Source organism: Mixophyes fleayi, chromosome 6, assembly GCF_038048845.1.
Source record: "Mixophyes fleayi isolate aMixFle1 chromosome 6, aMixFle1.hap1, whole genome shotgun sequence".
Taxonomy (NCBI): Eukaryota; Metazoa; Chordata; class Amphibia; order Anura; family Limnodynastidae; genus Mixophyes; species Mixophyes fleayi.
In genome coordinates, this window is record NC_134407.1 from 175,984,481 (window position 1) to 176,010,607 (window position 26,127).

Sequence of the window (26,127 nt, forward strand, 5' to 3'; positions counted from 1 at the left end):
CAGGAAGATCTATACATTCTTTTTCCATGTTATCATATGTATGTTCCTTGTAATATTAGCGCTTTATAGATAAGGATAATAAATACTCATGGATGAGTTATAAAAAGCTAAGGACAAAACATTGCATAGAGATTGCAAAATGCTGGGGTCCCTCCCCCATACAAATTCTTATTGGAGTGCACAGCTTTTAAAGTGGATTTAATAAAAGCAATTTTAATGGAGGGTGGACCATATTTTAATAATTTTGTACACTTCCAATTGCTGGTATCAATCATCTGCAGCACCAAACACTTACTAAGCTGCGGGTTTGAAAAAGTGGAGATGTTGCCTATAGCAACCAATCAGATTCTAGCTGTCATTTTGTAGAATGATAACTTTTTCAAGCCTGCAGTTTAGTAAATATAAGCCACAGGCTGTTAATAACTTAGGAACACTGAAGGGCATCTCCGGTACTCACCAGCTTCTCAACTTCAAGCTCCACTATTGTTCCAATGCAGAACAGGGATTTCAGATTTGTCACCAAATAGTTATCTCGCCAACAGTCTAAAATACCCTAACACCAGCTAACCCCAAATTATATGGATTAAAAACCACAATAGGTCAAATCCAAAACACATTACTTTCCCCTCAGTGATTAAGAACTTCTGTGGGTGGATCTGAGCTCATTGCTGTAAGGTAAGTGATAATCTGCTGTTTTCCGTCTAGAAAGAACCTCACCATGCACAATCTTTGGTCTATGCAAAACAAATATAGAATGGGCAGGAGCTGTCATCTCTTCATTGCAGGATACTGAAAGTCTGCTTCCTTTCATCAGACAGCACTCCAGAATTACTTGTTCACGGCAGATGACTTGTTTTCTATTTCACACTTATAGTTTACTAGAAGAAGACTTCGAAGAGGAAGGAGACCTCTGCCGGATCTGTCTCATGGGACGGGAAACCGTAGAAAACCACTTCATAGCACCTTGTCACTGCACAGGGAGCATGAAATATGTTCACACAGAGTGCATGAAGAAATGGCTGATCGCTAAAATTAAATCAGGTGAGAGAAATTACATGACCACGCCAAAATATTTAAAGTAGGGCATTTCCCAGGACAATGTTTTCTTATATTAAATATAATTGAGCTTTTGTGATTAGTTTCATCACAAAACATATTGGTTTCTGTTTTGCTAATCGGTAGCATTTTAATAAAGCAAACTACTTTCATTTAGTTAGCACATCTGTCACAGTTGCTGGCTATAGAGCGTTTTGGCTGATTGTATTGGCTCCCAAAGACAGCAGCGCAAACACCTGCAGCCTAAAAAATATATGTTTCTTGTCATGTACTTATTATACAAGGGTCTACATACCTCTACCATTTTATAGACAGCTTTGGAATGACATATCACACAGAACCAACATTCATGAGCTTGTGACACTTCTGAGGCATTTTATGATGTGATATCACTGATTTATAGGAAATTGGTTCAACTCACAAAATGGCTGCCTCCACTTGGCCTCATTTATGAACCACACTCCCTGTGCACCGCACGACACAATGGTTTGGTACAAGTGTGACTTGATGGTCCTACAACTTTACTAACACCACTTTCAATAGAATAAACTTTTCTGCTCTTGTACAAAAATACTGATTGGTTTGGAGTTATTTAAGCTTAAATAAATTCTGAAAGTGAGTTGACAAGAAGACAGTGTTATTACATGAAGCATGTTTGTGTGGGAAGCTTTCTATGACATTGCTCAGAGTAAGCCAGATATCCGCACATATACTTTTAATGGGACTCACTCAGCAGGGAAGTACATTTGCAGGTATATTTGCTACCTTTACAAATTGGTAGCAAGCCCCTACCTCAAGTCCTCAACCAGACCCAGGACTAGACAGCCTCGACCCTATAACAGGAAGACCTCTCTAGTCAACACCTGCCCCAGTATTGTCAGCACAGGGCAGAGACATCATAGTAATAAGATGAATGGTGGAGGGTGCATATTCTCAGGAGGTGTTTCCTGCTCTGCATGGCCATTCCTCTGTTGGAAACTTCTAGAATATCTTTCCTCACTTATGTTACCTTTCCCTGGTTGAACTTTCCATATATGTACATTTTCTGTTGGTAGAAGGGTAATCAGTTGTTGAACTCCTACCACTATACTAATATACTGTGGGTTAGTACTTAAACTACTATGAAATCATAGATGCCTTTTTTGTTTTAGAGTTAAATTACCAGTAAGCAGTGAGACATGTCTCAGTCCACAATCCATTTACATTCCAGGAGCAGAGCTGAGCGCAGTGAGAACATGTGAGATGTGCAAACAAAAGGTGGAATGTGATATTGAAGGATTCAATCTGCCCGAGCAATACAGAAAACATCAGGAGACCAAGGTGATACTGGGCTGTGGTGCTGTAAGACGGGACCTCTGTAGATGTCAGGCTGATAGGAAATATTAGTATATTAGCAAACTAGTAGATATCAGCCTCTGAGTAGTGGAAATGGTTAGTAAAGTCAACAAAAATGTTGGTGGACACATACTTGGTCATTTTACTGGTTAGTTTTTCCTTTTGGAGCCAAAATGGCCAGAAACCACCGTGTCTGTTGGTCTAAAACAGTTGCTCTACCCAAGAAATAACCCATTGTATGTGGCTTGTATCTGTGTGCTTTAAACAAATAATATTGTTTGAGACTCATATAAAACCTATTCATTAATTTATATGTAAATACTACTTCTAGTATTATTAATTAGCAGTATAGGGAGCTGATATAGCTTGTTCTATGGAGATAAAACTCAATAGCAATATGAAAGTACCAAATGATCTACACACTCTCAGATATAGCATACTTCCCAGGACAGTCCTGATTTGAAGGGTCTGTCCCCAGGCCCAGCACTACCATTAGGCAGCTGCCTAAGGCACCAGGCTTTGAGAAGCGCCACTGAGGCAATCCCCTAGAGCCACATTAAGAATGGAAACCAGGGGAATGTATTTTTCTTGGATCAACGGTCACTGTAATATGACCGTGGATCGTAAGATCCTTTTCTCCCTCTCTTCCCCTATGTGTGTCCACCTCCTACCTCTCCTACAGGTGTCCGTCACTGAGCTGTCACATGGGACACGCACCACATGACAGGCGCTGTCTCATATGTGCAGAGCTGCAAGAGAGGCAGATAGAAGAGTATGCCTCTCCAACACAGCGCATCTGGAAGATGGCGAGTGTGGAGGGGGGTTGTCTTAATGTAATGAGGGAAGGGGTGGGAGTGTCTTAATGTTTTGAGGGTGAGAGGTGGGCTATTAATTTAATAGTGGAGTGTGGGTGGGCAATTTATTTCTTGAGTGATATTGTGGTATTTAATTTAATAGTGGGACCTATTAATTTAAGGTGGGGTGATGGACTTTTTAATGTTAGGGTGGTTTGGGTGCTATTAATTAAATGTGTGACTGAGTTTGGGGAGAATGAGTGTTATTTATTAATTATGTATTATTATGTCAGTTTTGGTTGTGGAAAATACGTATATTATTTAGTAAATGTAGTTGCTATTAATTAATTGCTGGGGCTGTTTGATGGGAGGGAAATAGGTTTATTTATTAAATGGGAATACTATTAATTTAATAATGGGACTGGTTGTGGGCTATTTATTAAAATGTGAATACTAGTAATTTTATTCAATTTAATAGTTGGGGTTGGTTGCAGGGATAGATGCCTAATTATTAAACGTATGTTACATTGATTTAACACTGGGGTTCCTTGAGGCTTTCTAAATTGTATGTACTTGTCTTTTTTCCAAATAAGGCACCAACATTCCAGGATCAAGACAGCAGCTGAGCTTAAAACACCAGCAGCCTCGGGTAGTGAAAACTGCAAGACAAGGTAGGAGAGAGCAGGACAGTCTGCCCAGAGGAGGTAAGAGTTATTTTCATTTTACAAGTCATGCATGTGATGAGCTGTGAAGGTGATATTGGAGGAATATGGGCGACAGACTGAAGGGCGCCAAGAATTCTTGAACCGGCCCTGTCCTGTGCTGCGGGTCAGAAAGTCTGGATTTATCTCCTGTTCACTGCTTCTCTACATAGCAGAGCATCATCTGGTGCATGCGGCACCTGGTGAGTGCGGCAACCTGTCCTACAGTTCCCAGTGCCCCAAAGCTGGGAGGTAAGGATATAGGAGTGCCTTTATTTTACTCAGGGCAATATAAATAGCATAAATCATTGTTTTTAAAGAACATGGTGAAAATAGCTCAACTGATGTAACACAAATGTACCGATCCTGCATTAGGTTGAATTAATCTATTTTGCACTACACTGGAGAAAGAAAGCTGGAAGTCTAATAAGTTACTTACTATAAGTGACAACAATTTGTGTTATTGTCACCATGTTATCAATGGTATAAGGTTTATACATGGATCAATGGGCTTATAAGAGTAAAGGCTTTTTTCTGTGCTTCCAGGCCACACTAAATCCCAGTCTCTACCTGGTGTTACTGCTTCATTTATATCAGCAGAGGTATGAGGAGCTGGTGCGATTGTCAAACACTCGAGACCGGGTATCTGAGGTAGGTGAAAATCTTATTAATGCTATTAAATCTCACCCTTATGCAAAAACATAGACATAATCATTTGAAAGCAATGTACATCCAAAAATGTACAGCCCCACAGATAGACACCATTTAACTGACATGGCAGGGTATGGCACCTCCTGAAGTGATGAGTGTTGCACTACTATAGGAGTGTTGCGTGGTCAAGAGTTTGGAAGAGCGTAAGTGCTCCTTCTGTAAGTATCTTAACAAAACAGTGAGGGACATTTAAAACACCAGGAATCTCTCCTTGGCCTGATTCATGTTTGGAGTACACTCAGTGTGCATAGTGTATCTTGCGTGAAACAGCTCTGTGCATGCTCAGAAACCGGTATTACGCCAATGAGCGCGACTGCATGCAATTCATGTCTGGACACAAATGACACGACTGCCTAAACTTGAAGGGCGAAACAGAGGAGGAAAGGGGCGGCTGAACGTAGACCATGTACAATAAGGGTGTGCCGAGGGCGTGCCGACACAGATGCGGCCGATCCAAGTCCTGGGTTTCTCATAAGTACACCTGGTTTCAAACGTATCACTTGCACCAGCTACAGGGCAGGTGTACGTGCCGACTGATAGTGATGACTGACACAGCATCTTTGCATTACAAACTGCATGTATGCATGCCACTATCTAGCTCAGAACATGTGTATGCATTGAAGACTGACTATATAAATGCATTGTATATACAGTACGCATTAAAAGGATCTAGATTTAAATTATATTTTTTTTTATTAATGATTATACACTATTGAGTTGTTCATTTATTTTATCATTTAATTTTTTTTATGTGTTCTGACCTTGTGTGCATACTGCAGCCTGTTGTGTGTATTTACATATGGCAAGTAATGTTTAAACAGAGCATACTTACACCCAGATTCAAATGGAAATGTATCTTAAGATTTGTTTGGATTTAAAAGCGATCGGGACTACATAAGTTCAGTTCTCTTTTTTTAAAACGCAAGTTGCGTCCGAACATGAATCAGGCCCTATGTGTTCACCTGTAAACAGCTGCCCATTTAAATTCAAGCTGAACGCAACATGTACAACATTAAGATCATACACAGAAATAATAATAAAAATAACTACAAACTTGGGAACAGGCAAAGAAATCCACCTCTATAATTTTGCACAGTCAACTGTACTTTCAGCACACTTAGATGCCTAGGACACTATAAACAATATCTTTTTTTGTAAAAGTTGCGGTTAAATGAACTTGCAGTCTTAATGATGTAAGAATAGAAAAGTAATGTTTGCAGCCTGTCTTAATTTCTTGTTAGGGCAGGGTGACCTTGACATATGTCTTTTCTGGAAGATAACACAGGAGGCTTTCTTCAATATAAGGGGCCAGAGACTTTTCAACAAAAAAAGTGCAGCTATTCTGCCTTGCTGGAAATGATGTTCCCTAGTATACCCATGTCTACTACCATATATCGCTATCGTTACTTTAATAAAAAAAACGACTATCAACCATTGATATAATCCATGGTTACCTTTTATATCTCCCAAATCTACTTTTCATCGAAATGTGAAATTTTAGCCTATATTTGTGTGACGTGGCAAATTTCTGTTGTATTATCTATTGTAATGAAAGTTAGATTTCCTCTACGCTCCACATTGACAGCTGCAAACAGTAGACATAAATTAGGCCTTGTGTAATATAGCCAATAAAATAAAAGGCTACAGATGAAGGCTGAAGTTATTACATTTAAGTCCTATTTACCAAGTCTGTCCTTAGGTAAACATAGACTAATAGCTTTAAATAAAATATATTTTTGAGGACCATTGTCATGATAAAAGCCATGTTGAATGCTCTGATTTCTGCATGTAATGGCAGGGTTGTGCAATATGATGTGAAATTACTTTAGTGCACTGTAAGGTACATTAAATTGTACCTTCTGCCTGCATACAGGGGACGCAGTCATTTTGTGGGTTTAAACAATATTTATGGAAATGTCGTCTTTGTGGGACAAAGGCCAAATAACAACTATATGACTGGTGTGAGAAAAATAAAGTGAGACAATTAAACCTACATAAAAAATTAGCAACATGCGAGATGGACTAAAAGTCAGTAAATATATAACCTGTATAAATTACCACTCATGTTACTCTTCAAAAGTAAAGTAAGGTAATAAAATCACTCAGCTCTCCTTTTTGTTAGATGATACAGTGAACAGCTTAGTGCAGATAGCCGCATGTAGTGATACACAGAGAGCTAGGACTGTATAAGGAGAGGCAGCAAAAAGTGCAGGAGGAGATATATCTGTACAGTCAGTCACCATGGTGCTTACAATAAGGGGCACCTTTCATGGTTTTATACGGAACTGTACAATTAGGCTTTTCCATGACCTTAGAAGTGACATGGGCAATATAGGATAATATGCTCGGACATCTTATTAAGTGAGTCCATACCCATTTGTAGTCATACTGAATTGGAAAGTGTTTGCATATGGTGCACCACTCAAAAGTGACTTTAGCATGTCTTGGTAAGACTCCATATAAGGACTGGAGAACAGTTAGGTGCCTCCGTCTGTTGTAAGCTCATGGATGCTTCCTTCTCATTACTTGGCCTCCCCTGATATTTGGCTTCCCTAAGGAGTTTGCTACCTACATTATCTATAGTAGAGGTGCCATTGCAGTACACTGCAAGAGGCTACCACAATTTGTTACACTTTCCAAACGGTGGCACTATTTACTCCCTCATTATAATCCGCCGCTGCTCAAACTAGCTGCTTTCCACTGTTGTGTCCACAACAGGTACATTTCACTAATGACAATAGTTAAAGCACTTATTTAGGCTTCATGTCCAGTAATATCTATGTGATGTTGAATACTTTTGTGTCAAAAAAGACAAAAGTATTATAGGAGTGACACCTTTATTGGCTAACCAAAAGACATTTTTATATTTGCTAGCTTTCAGAGCACAGAGACCCCTTGATCAGGCTAGTTTAAAAATGAATGACCTTTTGGTTAGCCAATAAAGGTATCACTCCTATAACACTTTCGTCTTTTTTGGCACGAAAGTATTCAACATCACATAGATTTTTCTGGCTGACACAGTACTGCAATAAAAAATGTTTTTTTTTTATTTTGCTACACATTCTGTCCAGTAATATCAGAAATTTAGAATTCTCTTTTACACTACTAGGGGCTAGATTTACTAAACTGCAGTTTTGAAAAAGTGGAGACGTTGCCTATAGCAACCAATCAGATTCTAGTTGTCATTTATTTAGTACATTCTGCAAAATGACAACTAGAATCTGATTGGTTGCTATAGGCAACATCTCCACTTTTTCTAACCCGCAGCTTAGTAAATATACTCCTAGGGGTAAATGTATCAAAGTGCGATTTTGCAACTCCAGCGATTTTCTCGTGAGAGTTGAAACTCGCCGATGTATGAAGCTGAGTTTTCATACAAAATCGCCAGAGTTCTGCTTCTGTCAAAATCGCTACTTGCAAAATCGCCAGAGATCAAACTCACCACTGTTTGCCACTGCAGCTATACAAGTCTACAATGTATGAAGCTGCGAGTTAGCAAACTCAGGAGAGTTTGCTTCTAAGCACGCCAGATACAACACGCTGCTTGATAGCAGTGTGTTGTATCAACACATCACTGTTACACTGCCCTGGCAGTGTTAAAAGGTTAAAGAACAGATAAAAGTTGAAAAAAAAAAAAGTGTGGGGTCCCCCCGCTATTTATGCTTAACCCTAGTGCTGCCTGACTAGTGCTGGTCCCATGAAAATCGGGGAAAAATTTTGCGTGGGGTCCCCCCGATTTTCACTTTACCAGCACTAGGCAAACCAGCCAGGGTTGGCGGCACTATAGCAGGGGGACGCGCGGCAGGGGACCCCCTGCCATAATGACTAACCAACCCTAGACTGTTCAGCGCTGGGCTGGATTCCCTAGGGAGTGGGGTCCGCCGAAAAAAACAAGCGCCCCCCCCCCCCCCTAGAAAGAACCAGCCCAGTGCTGATAGCACTAGGGCTCTTCCTACTACCCCTGGGCTGTGGGTAGTAGGGTAATACGGTGATAAAGTATTAAAAAAACAAACTGACACCATTTTTTTTTGTGGAACTACAAGTCCCAGCCAGCCAGGTTGCCCTAAAAACTGTGGCCATGCTGTTGCTTGTATAACTACAAGCACCAGCATGCCCACGGCAGCCAGGGCATGTTGGCACTTGGAGAACCACAAGTGCCAACATGCCCTGACATCCCTGGCTTGCTGGGCCCTGTAGTTCCACAAAGAAAAAAGTTTACAAAACAACAACTCCCTCATAAACACCACATATATTTATTAAAAATAAAAACCCCACAATAAAGACACTGATTCGGGATCTTACAAATATGGGCCCCTTCTGGGCGAAGTGTTCCTGCTTTTCAACAATCGTTTTTGGAACACTTCGCCCAGAAGGGGCCCATATTTGTAAGATCCCGAATCAGTGTCTTTATTGTGGGGTTTTTATTTTTAATAAATATATGTGGTGTTTATGAGGGAGTTGTTGTTTTGTAAACTTTTTTCTTTGTGGAACTACAGGGCCCAGCAAGCCAGGGATGTCAGGGCATGTTGGCACTTGTGGTTCTCCAAGTGCCAACATGCCCTGGCTGCCGTGGGTATGCTGGTGCTTGTAGTTATACAAGCAACAGCATGGCCACAGTTTTTAGGGCAACCTGGCTGGCTGGGACTTGTAGTTCCACAAAAAAAATTGGTGTCAGTTTGTTTTTTTAATACTTTATCGCCGTATTACCCTACTACCCACAGCCCAGGGGTAGTAGGAAGAGCCCTAGTGCTATCAGCACTGGGCTGGTTCTTTCTAGGGGGGGGGGCGCTCGTTTTTTTCGGCGGACCCCACTCCCTAGGGAATCCAGCCCAGCGCTGAACAGTCTAGGGTTGGTTAGTCATTATGGCAGGGGGACCCCTGCCGCGCGTCCCCCTGCTATAGTGCCGCCAACCCTGGCTGCTTTGCCTAGTGCTGGTAAAGTGAAAATCGGGGGGACCCCACGCAAAATTTTTGCCCGATTTTCACCGGACCAGCACTAGTCAGGCAGCACTAAGTTTAAGCATAAATAGCGGGGGGACCTCACGCTTTTTTTTAAAAAAAACTTTTATCTATTCTTTTACTTTTTACCAGGGCCAGTGTAACAGTGATGTGTTGACAACTCACTGTTACAACACAGGCGAGTTTGCCAAACACAGGAGAGTTTGCTAAACTCGTGAGTGTTTACATCGCTCAAAATCGCCAGAGATGACCAGCGATTTTGAACATGAGTCTCAAAATCGCAGCTTGATACATTTGCATTTTTTTTTTTCAAAACTCGCGGGTAAACACCCGCGATTTTCCGCGATTTAAACACGCTGGCAAACTCGCACTTTGATACATTTACCCCCTAGTGTTATTTATAATGGCAGAGTTATGACATCAATATTTAGAACACAATTAGGTACTGGAAAGGGTTTTATAAGGATAATATAACAGACATTATAAAACACCAGCTCCTAAATCATTCACACTCAGTTAGTACAAGATAATCATTATCAAACCTGTTCTCCTGCGGACTTTCAGTGCTATGTTGAGTGTGGCAGATTTATGAATTCTGCAACGCACTTTTATATATTTATTTAATAGCTCCAATACAAGCCCATAGTTAATACCCCATACCTTCACCACAACATCCAGTTTTATTATGTATTCTAGATATAAACTCAAAAGCTTTCTCTGTTTTACTTTTATTCCTAAAGATAACAAACAAAGCAACACAATGATTAACCAGACCTCTATTAGCTGAGTAGCAGGATGTTTCCATTACAGTAGCAATAACAATATGAAAATAGAAATAATACCCCATTGTCTATATTTTGAAATGCATAAGTTCATCATTTCTGAGTGTAGAGTACATTGAGGAAACTCCATGGTTCCAGAATAAACATTACTAAGTACAGTATTAAGAAGTATTAATTACTGCAGTCCCAATAGACTGGACATGCTATAAATAGAACTATATTTTATTGAGGGGTCACATCGATTGTCATAGGTTAGTGAGTGGAGGGATGACCCCCAATTGTGGGTCTGGGCCCCAAAACATCACTGTTGATTTGGACATCTCTTTCATTAACTCTATAGTAATAAATTGATTGATTTTGCAGATCTCAAGACGGTTTTCACATCCGAGCTCACAAAATAGTGAAGGTAAATTGATTATTTTACGAATTCTGTTTCTTCCATGACTGGTTTTACTTTGTTAGGGAATTGGGACACCTTCAGACAACTTTTATTTATTGGCAGATGTGTGCCAACCTGTAGCTTTTACCTGGTATGTTTTTGTCACTCCAGGATCCAACATAGATCTTTCTGCTATATCCTAGGAAAATGAATATAAACAATGCTGCATGATCGTGTAAAGACATTGCTAAAAAGCACAGAAGCGTGGAAGCTATAGCAATGCATTTAGTAAAAGCTCCAGGAAGGAATATACAAGGCAATAAATTGTAGTCATCTGAAGGTGGAACCCCCCTTTAATTCTAATATAGGTGATGTAAAGGCTGAAGCAAGATAATAGACGGACTGTACCAAAAGTTAGTACGCTAGATGTCATAACACTCAGCTGGTTGTGTGTGAAAGAGTTCATAAAAATTATCCAAAACATCTGGGCTGTCTAAAAATTACCGTAAATAAATCCCCCAAATTACTTCTCACACTCGTTTGTCACAAACTCCTGCCACCATTAAGATTTAGTTCACGAATGATACTCTTTGGTAGTTGTTAGGTACTCCCTGACTGTTCCCAACTGGAAGCACAGCCTAACAAACAAACAATTCTCTGCATTAAATGTTGTGTTATAAAACCCAAACTCATCTAGCACATTCATTCTTTAAGAACATAAGGACAGAACATTATTAGATATTAATATGACAAAAAGTCACACTTTGTAATAAAATGAATGAATAAAATTGGTGATAACACACTGATATACAAATGCAAAACAATTAGAATACTGCACATACCACTTTAGTTGTGTGTCTGTCATAAATGGTCTATTGTGGACCCTCTTATTTTCATTTACTTGCATAGTAGGACATTTTAGTCATATCAGATTTATTATATATAGTTCATGTTATGCTTGTTTTATTAAAATACTTAAAAAATAAATCAGACTATTATTAACAGTATTGTTTAAGGCACTGATACTTTTGTACTCAGCCTGTGATGGAAACTGTAAAATGACTAAATATTTCTCTCTCCAGATTCAAGAGATAACAACCAGGACTTCTAAATCCCTGTTCAAATCCAGTCTGAGGCTGCTCTCCCACCTATGAGCCTTAGCTAGTTGCTTCTTCAGACATCAGCCTGGTCCCATAAACTGTATACAGTCTCCAGCCTTCTAGTGGAAGATGAAACGCTAATTATTTCTCTTTTAAAGAAAACATGAATCATCTCTAGCCCTCGCTCCAGTTCTGACAAATAAAGAAGATGCAAATGCACAAAAAGTTGAGGAATTATTTTGCCAAAACAATGCAAGAATGAGAGAATTCACATGATTGTAAAATTGCCTAAAGTATCCCATGTGTGATGAACCAAATGGGTTAACTAGCAGTGTACTAGCTCTTGTTGAACCACATGAATCAGGATGATCTGGAGAGCTTTTGGTTGCCTGCAAATAAGCAACTTCAAACGAATAAATTACAAAACCCACCTGAACTTTAAAACATGGTCCACACTCCTGTTCACATACAATGTAATTCAAACTATATTACTACAAATGGACAACCTTATATGATACATATAATACAATTTGCTGCTATTCGTACTGTATGTATGCCCTGCTCACCCAAGCACACCATCCTCTCACCCATTATGGCGTGAGAGCCAATACATCACAACATATCAGATTTTCTCTGACATGTGACATGTCATTTGCCTCAAATTTGCTGCATCTATGAATACCGATGTCCAAATACTTAGTTAAAGCAACTGAAAAGCATCATCACAATTGCTGACCTGTTGTACAATATTTCGCCCCAATAAGAGATAAACAGGGGCTTGTAATGGTGTGGGCCACCCGAAATGGAAATTCAAAGTAAAGTTTGAGTGATATCTGTAGCCCCCAAAATCCCGGATTTGATGTGTGCAACAGAGGGCAGATGGCGGAGAGACACTTAAGGACAGTTAGTGTGACAGGTAAACTGAATGTGTGAGGTGTCAATGACCTGCATGAGACTCATCAGTCAACAGAAAGTTGACTAGGTCATTGAAATATGATTACAAGTTACATTTACTGATTCTTTCATCACAGCTGTGTAAAACTGAGTGTATAGATAGGAATTTGCATGCAATTCCAGTGCGTCCTCTCCCATTTACCACACTAGCTTAAAACAAGGGGCAACACTGTAGCAAGTATGCTGTTATAAAGAGGTTGATATAATGAAAATGAATATGTTTAATGCACTTTTATGCATATAATATATCTGGAGGCATTACAAAAGGTAAGTGGGATAAAGAGGGAGTATTTTGTAGCTCTTTCATTAATAGGTGAAGAAAGAGATACAGAAATAAGGAAAGAGTGGTGTAACTGGGTAGAGAATGGTAAAATATATGTGTGTCTATATAAATACTGAAAAACATACTAAGGTTTGTCAAAACAACAATATTGACATCCAGGGAAAGATACCCCAGTAGACGGTATTTTGTCCTCAAATCTTGTTTGTGGTGCAACAGCATTATCCATCCACTTTCATGATACGTTGACTGAGAGTGTCACCACTTTTGAAAAATGCAGTTTCCTGATAATTGCAGTATACTGAAATGCCTATCTGATACTGGTCTTATTGAAACAGAGTATGTATAGGTTACAAGCTATTAGGGGGTAATAAATCTTGCACGGATTACACTATGCATGGTAATTGATAAGATTGGATCAAAGGATCCCATATCTGCAGACATTTCAGGAGAGAGTCAGACAATTTGTGAATTATTATTTTTTTTTTTTGCAGGAAATTTATCATGCAGCTTTTTTTGTACCATGTTAAAGGGGAAAAGAATACTATACATCTGAGGAGTAAAAGGAGTTGCTGAGACTGAAGTCTTCTCAATCAAACACAATGGGGCCAATTCAAGTCAGTGCCATAAGTGAAAAGATTTGCTCACACCAAAGTATTTAATCCTTACGTGGCCAAGTTCCACTTATCACGCCTAAATTATCCTGCAGCTGGAAATACATGTTTGCTGGCCCCCGCATGAAATGCACAGGGTTTGGACATGAAATTAAATGTTTTGTATGCAACCTTGATTCATTATCAAGAAATTTGGGAATTCCAACACACCAAGTACTGAATCTTCCTTCGAGAACATCTGGAATTGAGGATCTGTAAACTTGAAATTCACCCCCATGCTGAGTGCTGATTACAGATGGAGCAGAAGACAAAGAAGAAAAACAATTGATAGTGAGTGGTTTCAATGGAGATATGGACGGTGTTGGAGATGTGGAGTAAAGATGGTAAATCCAACCTGAATGTCACTGGGATTTTGAAGGGTCCAATGTACTTGGAGGCAAATTTCATACATGGAACTTTTAAACAAATGTTTCTAGTTGAAAACCAGACTTTGTTTCCCTTTTTAGCGTTGGAAAAGCACGTGTAGCGTTTGGAGATTTTGAATTACATTAGACCAAACAATAGAGAAATCTTGGCACAAAGAGTTGACTGCAGGAACTTCCGTAGGAGGTAAGGAGGAAAATTTTGGAAATATTTTAGCAAGGGTCCAGGCAGAAGGTAAAACCACTTAGTGGAATGAAATGGGCCATTTTAGAGAAACGATCCACAACTACCCATAATGTGTTACATTTTTTACTAAGAGGCAGAGCAGTGATGAAATCCATGACAATGTGAGTCCTTGTTCTAACGGGAATAGACAAAGGAAAAAGAGGTTTGACGAGGGATCTTGTGTTGAGCACAGGTTGCACGTGCAGAACGAATTCCCTTACATCCAGATGGAGGGTTGGCCACCAGTTATTCCTTGATATGAACGCCAGAGTTTTTCGAGAACCAGCATGACCAGAGAAGCGAGAAGAATGCACCCATTGTAGAAGTGGGATCCAGTATAAGACGATTTTCCAGTTCTTTAAGATTTTGACCGTCTTCAAACGCTCGTCAGAGAACATCAGCTTTCTTGTTCCTGTCCCCCCGGTCTAATAGTAATATGAAGAGCAAATCGAGAAAAAAACAGAGGCCAGCAGCAGGCTTGGAGAAGGTTCAAACATTGAGCAGATAGGAGATACAGCAGATTTTTATGACCAGTAAAGATGGTTACAGGAAAGGGGGAACCTTCAAGATGGTATTTCCATACAACATGGGCAAGTTCAATGGGCAGAAGTTTCTTCTCTACAATTGTATCATTTCTTTCAGCTACAGTAAATTTTGGAGAAAATAAACCGCAAGGGTGTAACTTCCCCATGGAAGATGTCTGAGAACGAATGGCTACTATACCGACTGTAGAGGCATCAGCTTTAAAAAAGAAAGGCATAGTAGTGTCAGGTTGTTTGAGGACAGGAGCAGAAGGAAATGCCACTTTGAGAAAAGAAAAGTTCAATGTGGCTGAGGTCCAATTGTTAACTTCCGCACCTTTACGAATGAGAGAAATGATGGAATAACCACCATTCCAGAATGACACAAACCTTTTCTGGGTCCATTTGTAGACCAGAGCCAAAGACAATATACCTGAAAAAAGGCATTTGAGTAAGGTCAAAGGAACACTTCTCTAGTTTACAGTAGAGTCGGTGTTTGCAGTGTTTGCATAGATGAGACAGTACCTCTGAGACTAGAAGACGGTGAGAGACAAGATCTTTAGAAAAAATCAAAATGTCACCCAAATAGACGACCACACAGGAACAAAGAAGATATCATTAACAAAGCTCTGGAAAACTGCCAGGGCATTGCAGAGGCCAAAGGGCATCATTAAATTCTCACAGTGGCCATCTCTAGTATTAAACGCTGTTTTCACTCATCCCTCTTTTGGATGCGAATCAAACTGTAGGCAACATGAAGATTGAGTTTAGTGAAGATTTGAGCTCCTTTGATGCGATCAAATATCTCAGTAAGGTTGGGGGATAGGATAGCAGTTTTTGATGGTAATATCATTGAGGCTACGATAATCAATGAACGGGTGAAGTGTTCCGTCCTTTTTCATCACAAAGAAAAAACCCTGGCTGGTGAAGATGAAGGTATAATGAATCCCGTTCTGGCTCAAGTCTGTTCAATAAGCTTCTAGAACCAGACTAGTAGAGATATTCGCCTATAGCAGCCGCCTGTCCCATAGAACTGGTTTCATGTAGCACACAAATACTTGATAGCTTATTTGTACACTGAAATTTAAAGTTGATATTTATTGCTACATGAAAAACAGACAGTATTTAACTTATGTGCAAAACATAATACTAATTTGCACCCCTTGCATTGTAACATGGTTTTGTCCAGGAGACTTAAATAAAAAGTTGCTCAAGTTAAGATCCTTCATGAATCAGGCCCTAGGTTATTAAGTACAACCATATTAATTATCTTTACTCTACATGTACAATGTTTTTCTGTGTTGAAAACATGAGAATACAATCCTTATGCCATAAGAAAGTCTGCAATTCTACAAAAACAATAAAAAAAATCAATTTAGTCAACTATGTAATTGAGAAAAGTATTCCTAGTGTAACAGAAACATTACCATGGCTTTTGAGGTGTAAAATTGTCCCTTACGGGTAATTGTAAGCAAAAAATATTTCTATGAAATGAATTAACCTTAATAATAGTACAGTGTTGTATGTGTGATGTGTATTATACAATCAACCATAGAAAGATACAGGCATGGGTATCTATCACCATCTTGTGGCTAAAATATGAATGGTCTCTCAAATAAAAGAATTATGTATTAGATGTTTGTATGACAGCTTACAATGTCAATTAAGGACTTGGTTATTCTTGCAGTCAACAAGGGCATATCTGAAATCACACATGTGAAATCACACATATTGTCTATAAATGTTAAATTGTTTCTATAAATATACATAAATTACCGTGACACAGTACTGAGCTTTTTTTTTAGAGTAATATAGTTTGTTGACATTTTTTTTACTACATACCCTAAAATATAATAATATTTGTACTGTTATATATACACTGTAGTATTCCCCTCACTCCAAATGCAACACAATCACATGTAGTGGTGGGTTAAGACTATTTGGAGCATACTTGCCAACTCTCCCGGAATGTCCGGGAGACTCCCGAAATTCGGGTAGATCTCCAGGACTCCCGGGAGAGCAGGCAAATATCCCGCAAATGGCCTCTTGCCGTCAAAATGACACGATTCGCGGTGAATTGCGTCATTTTTGCCCCACCCCGCGACCCCAAAACGGCATTTTGTCACGGGGCGGGGCCAAAATAACGCGATTCACCGCTCCCCGCCCCTCCCACCCCCAACCATGCCCCTCTGTCTGGGATCTCCCGGAAAGACCTCTTAAAAGGTTGGCAAGTATGATCTGGGGGTAAATGTATCATACCCCGGTTTCTTCAACTAGCGGGAGTTCGGCGTCTTCGCAGCCTAAATTTAAAGCGGCGCTGCCTTGTAAAGGAACGTAACTTCCCTTTACAAGGCAGCGCCGCTTTAAATTTAAGCTGCGAAGACGCCGAACTCCCGCTAGTTGAAGAAACCGGGGTATTATACATTTACCCCCTGGGGTAGTGGGCTCTACAATGCCATAGGTCCCCACCATACAATAAGGAGAGCATTTAGGACATGTAAAGAGAACACTGGACGTAGCTTGCACTATTACCTTGAACACTTATTGTGAATACAGCAGGAATATTCTTCATTGGAATCAGTGTTTGCAATTCCAATTGCAGTTTTGCATCCATGTGCGAGTACAAACTGTTCGTAATTTCCAGAGATAGACCCAGGTTTTAACGATTTGCCCATAGAAATGTTCCTCCTTTTTCAGAACTGACCAAGTGAGATGTACACATCTTCTTTTTTCTGTATATTGAATGTATAAGTGCCAACTCTGTGGGTGCATTGGGCAGTGGAAGGGGGTGTAATATGAGCACCCCCAATCATTTTATAAAGTTGGCTCCCTTGATTGAATGCAATTTTCACAATGTATTCTTATTCTGGTGACTTTATAAGTGAATATTTATTGTATAGGAGTAGCTGCAGAGAAAAAATAAATTGTAAGTAAGGTTAGTTAAAATATTTTGATGAGATTGTCGTACACGATTGCCTACCTATACAGTAGCATGCTTGATGTATTTAGATACATTTTCTCCGCAGCAAATTATCCTTGGAAATAACTTATCAAAAAGTTGACAGGTGTACCATTATAATGGCACTATGTATAATCAGGGGTTAACTTTATTTATTTATAAATGTTCCGTAAAATATACGACCATACGTGTCAAATACTTAAATTACTACAAAAACCGCCCAAAAGAAATGAACGATTTTTCTCTATCTGTATCTCTATGTTCTGCATCTATCACAGTTGTTGTGGGTCTGTAATATTCTTTTATAACAACAATACTACAGTGGCATTAAGGAAGATTAGGAAAATAAATGAAAACTAAGAGATGAGAGGTAATGAAATCAAAAGTTGGAGAATTTAATCAAAAGAGGGCGGAGAAAGCCGAAGCTGGCTGTCAAATTTAGCCCGGAGGGCAAAGACTCGGCTCTGCAGCCTATTAGGACCCAGCACAAGGTAACCCACTATGGGACCGGCCTGGGGTACAAATGCCCCCCTGCTCCCCAGACCTGCCAGTCCCTGGGAGAAAGAAGAGGGGGGTTAAACATTCTAGACACACACAGAAACTTTGTTTTGGAGAATACAGGGACAAGGATTTGTCCAACTCAAGAGAAGCACCTTATATACGTCTGTGTGTAGTCTCTCCCCCATAGTGGAAGGCTTTCTGGGGGGATTACATGGGTTTAATTCCTAACACACAGGTAGTGTTCTACCAAACTAGCAATATTATATTAGGACCAGTATCGTGTGATGGAGGCAGGGCATCTTATGCCTTCCAGGCAGTCCTGCCTGGTTAGGCCTGAAGCAAATAACTCACCTGGTGCAAACCGGACAGAGAGACCCAGAGCCTGGCTGTGGGAGTGCTCTTACAGGCAGCCCGACCCTTCCATCACCATCCCTTCTCAGCTGGACAGCCCTCGCCAAACGAGCCTCCACTCAGACAGACTTCTCACTCCAGTGAGTCCCCATAAGGAGTTTACTGATAAAGGGCTTCCTATATGCAATCAGGCATTGCACCTCTGCAGATCCACAACCTGCCATTAATGGCATCACCTGCTCCCCCATGAGTCCATATGTCAATTACAAAGACTGTATTCGGCTCCTTAAGCAATTAGACACTTGCATGCATGATCTGCAGCTGCTGGTCACTTTTATTTTTTACTACAATACTGTGGTGTAGGGGGCAGAGAAAAAGAAATATATAGTAAAAAAAAAATGTGGGGTGTTTGTGCAAAATGAGGTTTGTGTAATGTGCTTTGTATTTTGTAGCAGGCAATGGGTAGGTGAAATTTAACTGATTTGCTGGTCCAGCATCCATTCCATAGGGGCCCCACCATTCTGTTTAACTGGGATTCAAACTGAGAGCTCTTGAAGGCTTGTCAATGTCGTTTTCAACCCGTGCACGCCTCAGTGGTTACTCTTCTTGGGCCTGAGTCTTTAAGGAGAGCAAAGCAAAAAAAATGAATCACTTTGCACCTTGGCAAAACCATGTTGCACTGGAGGAAGAGGTAAATTTAAAATGTGGGGACAGATTTATACTTGGGGTAGGGCATGTCCTAGATCAGTGTTGGCTAACATGTGGCACTCCAGGTGTTGTGAAACTACAAGTTCCAGCATACCCATCCAGCAATATGCTGCTATATATTGGCAAAGCATGCTGGGGCTTGTAGTTTCACAACACCTGGAGTGCCACAGGTTAGTCAACACTGTCCTAGATCAACTTCAAATGTCAGTGTAAAAATAAACCTATCAACTATTTGTGTGTTACATGAAAAAGCAGCCAGTATTTTCCTTGTGTGCAAAATAATAAACTAATTTGCACCCCTTGCATTGTAACATGGTTTAGTCCAAGAGAAAACTTACTCAATTGTTTGCCTTACTTTCCTTAATGAATCAGGCCCAGGGACACCAAAAATGTTTATAATTTATACACGATCTGACATCATTAATTGGGTCCAGAGACAAACTTATGTATTTTATTTTTACATGTTTTTTTTTACCCTCACGCTATGCCACTGCACTGGGCACAGTGTTCCATTTGCACAGATCCTTACTGTGGAAGTTGGTGGGGCAACAAATATTGGGGCACTGGCACCATCACTGAAGTTATTGGGATATATACTTTTATGAGTGCCTTACACTAATGTAGGAGGTGCAGGGATAGGGATTGGGTAAGGAATGGAACTTATTTTATTTTCAATGTAAAAGGAAAATCTTGTAGCTATTTCATATAAGCTGCAATTCAATCTGCATAATACTAGATCTAGTATTATCAGGGACATCTGATCCAGAACTTCCCTATACTTCTAAAGAATCACTCCACATCTGAGGGAACGTCCGCAATTTGAACACAGTTCTCACCTGATGGAGGGGGCAAGCCCTAATCAATAGTTTCCCACCCACTCACTGGACCCTTGGGCTGTCACCGACAGACATGGCTTGTAACTCAAGTGACCTTCGTAAATGTGCATTTACGAAGGCAAAGACACACTCTGGCCAGTTATAAACTGGTTAAACAAAGAATTAACATGGAAGTTCATATAATAATGTTTGAAGCATATTCCCCAAATGATAAGTTGATTTGAAACTTACCGCTAACAACTTTTCCCCTATTTGTGGTCAATAAACAAATATCTGTTGTTTCTAACGTATCTACTTGTGAGGTGGAGATTTGTGGTTGTAGCCCTGACTGCTTATCAAGTTCTATGTTAGCGATACTTGGCGGCTGAAATCTCCAACTCACAGATAAGTAGGTTAAAAATAACTTAAATATGAGCTCATTGCTCCACCCGAAAAAACTACAAACAATAAAAATAAATAGCAAACAATCTTATCATCTGGGGAACAAGAATTTTTTTAAAAAATATCAGTGTTCCCTTTTATGTTTTCCTTCACCATGTCCGTTATGGCAGATAAATACACTTAGGAGGGGACTACCTCTTGAGTACACACAAATGACAGACTGATCAGGCATGCAAAAGGCTATCCTTGTTTTTGCTGGAACTAACGGATGCATCAATACAAGACGTACAAATACATGTACTAATCAATTATTATTTACACAAGTCAGTGAATAAAAAGGGAGTGAATATATCCAGCATAAACAATTAGATTTACTACATACCTATATATGTTGTTTGGGTAGAACTTGACATCTAGGAGGATGAGGAGTGAGTAGATGACCTCACATTAACATTACAAGTAATGGAAAACAATTTATCCACACACACATCACACAAATAAGAGATGACGTTACAAGTGATTGCGTTCACGTTTATTGTCATTGAACATATACCTATACGCCAGACCCGGACATAAGGGTATAACATATATAGTGCTCTGAATTTAGCACTCAGTGTTCCGAGTGTGGGACTCCTTGACCAAATGCTCCTTTGTTCCTGGAGATGTTTTCACCAAACACGGCACAAAGGTAGGTCATGATTGAGGAGGCACTGGGCAAACCTTCCTTTTTCCTGCCATGGCATCGCAGCAGCGGGAGATCCTGCAAAACCTGAATCCCACCCAATGACTTCTCTGTTCCTTTGGTGGCTTGTGAGACGAGGCCTCTCCAAGCTGTGTTGACTATCGGAATGTATGTGCAATATATCAATTTCCAGACAAAGTGCAGTATAATCTACTAGATCCAGCAGTGGCACTAAGGCACGTTTTTGGTCCTCATTTTAAAAAGACAGACACACGAGAGGAGAAACTACTGAGCATAAACAGTACTAATGACATGTGGAAGAGTGGACAGATTAAAAGAAAAAAAAACCACACAAAACAAAAAAATGGCATAATGTCTACTGACTAAATCAGCTATATCTGAAATAGCCACATAGGAGACATGAAGATTAATTTTGGTTATAGTGTTAAAGTGGATGGGCACATGACCCTTCTTCCTCCTCTACACCCTAACCCTCTTCAAGGGCACAGGCAGAGTCTTCTGATAGTCTCATGCCTGTAAAAGTGAACACAGCTTAAGCCAGGCTTCCCGTGTATTCTTAAGGAAAGGTCTTACATGGGGTAAAGGTTTGTAAGGGGCTTACTTTGAGAGTAAGGGGTCTGTCCATAGTCACATTTATGGCTTCTTGGTGTTGGAGCAACTTGGAACACATTGCGCAGCAATGTTCAACAGTCCCCAAATAACACTGACAGTGTGCAAATTAATTTACAGAAAGGGACATCCTGCACCCTCTGATATCAATGACCACCTCGATCTTCAGATGGTTGGAAGAATTAAAAGTCTTGAACGATCCAACCCCCCCTGTTTTATTTACGATAGCATCACTTCTTAACTACTGCTCCTGCTGCTCATTCATTTCCATGTCTGACACAAGGATGTTCTTCTCAGCCGATTCACCGGGGTCGGTACTGGTGCGGCTGTATCTGGCACTCTCAAAGGCTCCTTGCTCAGCGAAGTGCTTCCTGCGCCGGTACAGGAAGATGATGATACCAATTAAGGTACAAAGTGCGAAGGTGGACAGCACTACAACTGCCACGGCCGTGCTGTGGTGCGGTAGAACTATGGGGATAGAAGCACGATCAGATATTTGGATTTGGAGAACAAGACAGTGGTATATGTCAAAAAGTTTCATTTTCCTGAATTGTACTTTTCTACAGAGTACAGAAAATAAATGTTCAACATGTTTTAAAAAGCTAACATTAGCTAATATTAAGATATTATCAATGTCTGTTTAATGGGATGAGCATAGTCAACTAAAAGTCAACTCAAGAGTTATAATCCAACATAGTAAAGGCAACTTCATGTTACTCCAAGTTGCTGGGTGTAACCATAGAGCATAATTGGAACACTGTGAATTGTGTTTGGTCCGTCTCTGCACTGTGTTTGACTGACTGAGAGCTTTGAGGTTGTCCAAAAGCCAATCACACTGTAGAATAGGTCCAATCATAATTTAAAAAAATGCCCTGATCACTGTTAACAGTTTCCTTAGAAATGAGGATCATCATCTGTGTTTCATGTGAATAACACATCCTTAATATTAACATAAGTGGAGTTATCATGTAAAGGTTCACACTCAAACAGGTGCAAACATGTAAAGCCTTCTGTAACATCGAAACATTTATGGCTTCTGTTCCTACAACATCTCCATGTGAATCATGAACCCTTTTTCAGAGCGAGTCAGTAATTAAACAAATAATTATAGGTCTGGTATCTCTTTTAAAGAAACACTTTTTCCAGGAAATTTTAATTAACAGACATAAATGATTTCTGTTGCTCTGTAAAAGTATCACACACTGGCATGGTCACCCAGTGTTTGTCTTCCGAAGGTCACTGTGAGGTGCTGAGTTCAATGAGTGGAATATCAGTGGCAGTGTGGACGAAGACAGGGATCGTATTTAAATCTAATTTAATATATAAAATATTATAAGCATATTTTCGGAATGGTGGTCCAAATAACAGAAATACCTGACACCCCAATCATTCCAAATAATAGCTCAGTTGACAAGTTGGAATTTAATGGTTAAATCCAATTGATACTTACCAGATTTGTCAAATTTGGCTTCTTCCACTAAAAACAAGGTATTGTAATAAGAAAGGAAAAGAAAAGAAGAGAGACCATTATTTATTTTGTAGGTCACAGAACCGTGCAACTAGTACATACTGACTGCTCAACAGTTTACAGCACATATTCAGATTAAAGTCTAAAGACTGCAATTTGTTTTCATTAATCTGGTGTATATTGAACTTTGCAACGGGTATAGCTCTGCATATTAAAACTTGTCATCCTATATGGCTCAGAACAATAGACTTTGTGCCAGTTATGGCTCATCGTATTAGAAGTGGCACCAACTTTGGCTCAACTTGATATACTTGGCACCAGATATGGCTTGGCCTTGTGCATGTGGCATCTCTCACCGTAGCCTAGGCATCATGATACTGGTGTACTTTTGTATACTTGGCACAGTATATGGCTCAGCATATTAAACATGGCACCAGATTTGTCTCGGCTTACAATGGTCCCTAACTTTTTTAGCTAATTTCTAGATTTTATACATATTTATTGAGACTTGCTCCTGCTGTAAGTGCCTCCAGAGCCTGCCCTGCTACCTGTTTGCTATATGCAGCAGCTTTCTGGTTTGGCATTTTGTCTAGTAAAGCCAGATGCAGTGGCTGCTGATCACTTTTTCTTAATGTAACAAGATTTTTACTGCAGGGTTGTCCATCCTAAGTCATCCCCCACCCACAATTCTAATCTTCTACACACCTCAGTCCTGCAGCTGTAAATACTTATCTCACCTCGTGATAATTTGCATATAACGCCTTTGCTGATGTTGGTGCAGGAGCCCATGCGCCACACCCCGCTGCCTTCAATCCAGAAACAGGAATTTCGACTTAACAGACTTCGGTCCTGTTGTACCCAGTTGGAGTAGTTTAGTGGCATGTTATCGTTCCACTGAAGGGAATTTTCTGCAATACAGGAGGACACCAGGACATATGTTCATCTGTTCAATTAATGCACTTTGTACCTCTCGGACATTTCCTTTCCACACTGCATTGGGGGAATAGATAACTAACCACCACAGACTTTCAAACAGACACACAGCCTACACCTTTATTAATTGCAGAAAGCACCACGGAAGTAGCAGAACATACAGCAGAACAAGCAGAATAGTTTTGTTTATAGTCTAGGTACGGGATCTCTGCTGGTGTGGTCATCTCCAGCCCTGTTATCTGCTGTCAATGCTATTCTATAACATTCATTTCAATCAGCATCAGTGCTGCAAGTACATACTATGGGGCCCTCTTCATGTACACACTGAACAGCACAAGTATATGGTAGCATTTAATGTTTAAATTAGTGGCTGCCTTCTAACATGCCAAATATTTTGTCAATTCATCGAAAGTTATTTGTCTCATTTTACTTTTAGTGACATATACAGTTACTGTAGGGTAATATAGGAATACAATGGGCCTGATTCATTAAGGAAATTAAAAAAAAAAAAAATAGTAACTTTGCACTTTGGCAAAACCATGTTGCATTGGAGAAGGAGGTAAATTTAAAATGTGATGGCAGATTCATAGTTGGGTAGGGCATGTTCTAGATCAACTTTAAATTTCAATATAAAATAAAGCTATCAAGTATTTGTGTGCTGTATGAAAAACAGCCAGAATTTAACTTATGTGCAAAATAATACAATAAATTGCATTGTAACATGGTCTGTCCAGGACAAAAAACTTACTCATTTTTTTGCCTTACTTCCTTACAGAATCAGGCCTAATGTATTTAAATTACATTGGCCCAATAAAAACAATTCATGAATTTACAGTAGACATTACGTGATCTTTACCTGTTTAAGTAAAGTTGAGATTTCATGTGACATAGAGAATGGAAACCTTTCCTTAGAACTAATAGTAAACAAGAAAACCCTTGTTTAAAAGTATCTGGATCCCTCATCCATAAAACCACATTCACATTACATACAGTTTTATATGTGCATAGTTAGAATTGTTTATTTTGTATATTATATCCCCAATTATATTTATAGTTTTTCTCATTTTCAAAACAGAACCTGCCCACAAAATTGGTAACCTAAATGGTGTTAACCGATACTGAGGGTGTAACTTCAAGTGCCAGAGACATTGTAATGTAAACGTGAAGCCCAACATTCTGTATCTGCAGCATTCAACTCTACATGTATCTTATCCCTGCATCTGTATCTTTTCCTTCCTTTCCTCCATAGTCTCCCATTTACACCCATGAAGATTCAAACCTTCACTGAAGGAGATGCCAAGCCAGGCTCCTTGGGACTGGCTCTTATATGTCTGCATGTGTTCCCATACAAAAAGGTCTTCCGTCTCATCCATGATGGTCAGAACCTGCCCACCAACTGCAAGACAACAAACAGCAGTTCATCAAATGCATTCACTTAACTATAATCCATCAAGTCTATACAAAATCATCTATTTCAATCTTTGTCAAGCAAACAAAATGAGAAGCTGGATATACCTTATATAAATATAGTCTTCCTCTCAGCCCTCTAGATTTTCAACCACATCTATATTTAAATGGGGGTCCCTGGTGGGCTCCAGAGGAGAGAAGCCCACCACTGTACTGATCAGGGGAAAAGGGGTTATGCAAAGTTCCCTTGAGGTAGATATTAATTTAAGAATAGATATTCAAACACAGCGTCATAAATTACATTACGGACATTAGTAAAAATTAAAGTTCAATAATGTCGGCTAAGGAAGCAGCTACAGAATGTCGTGAGCTTTGGGCACAGGAACTATATATATATATATATATATATATATATATATATATATATATATAAAACA

General features: G+C 39.6%; 2 protein-coding genes across 2 annotated transcripts in view; one reads left to right on the forward strand and one right to left on the reverse strand.

Annotated features, from left to right (window-relative positions):
* Positions 1-12,174, forward strand: part of MARCHF10 (membrane associated ring-CH-type finger 10) — a 37,961-nt gene extending 25,787 nt beyond the window's left edge. The window contains exons 7-11 of the mRNA XM_075215374.1: positions 875-1,041; positions 2,267-2,376; positions 4,433-4,537; positions 10,702-10,744; positions 11,800-12,174. Of these exons, the coding sequence (XP_075071475.1) occupies positions 875-1,041; positions 2,267-2,376; positions 4,433-4,537; positions 10,702-10,744; positions 11,800-11,828 (454 nt within the window). The 3' untranslated portion in view covers positions 11,829-12,174. The remainder of the gene's footprint in view (positions 1-874; positions 1,042-2,266; positions 2,377-4,432; positions 4,538-10,701; positions 10,745-11,799) is intronic.
* An 8,901-nt stretch (positions 12,175-21,075) lies between these two features.
* MRC2 (mannose receptor C-type 2) overlaps positions 21,076-26,127 on the reverse strand; it is a 90,726-nt gene continuing 85,674 nt past the window's right edge. The window contains exons 27-30 of the mRNA XM_075177376.1: positions 25,563-25,679; positions 24,088-24,258; positions 23,333-23,359; positions 21,076-22,350 (exon numbers count right to left, since the gene is read on the reverse strand). Coding sequence (XP_075033477.1) covers positions 22,124-22,350; positions 23,333-23,359; positions 24,088-24,258; positions 25,563-25,679 — 542 coding nt within the window. The 3' untranslated portion in view covers positions 21,076-22,123. The remainder of the gene's footprint in view (positions 22,351-23,332; positions 23,360-24,087; positions 24,259-25,562; positions 25,680-26,127) is intronic.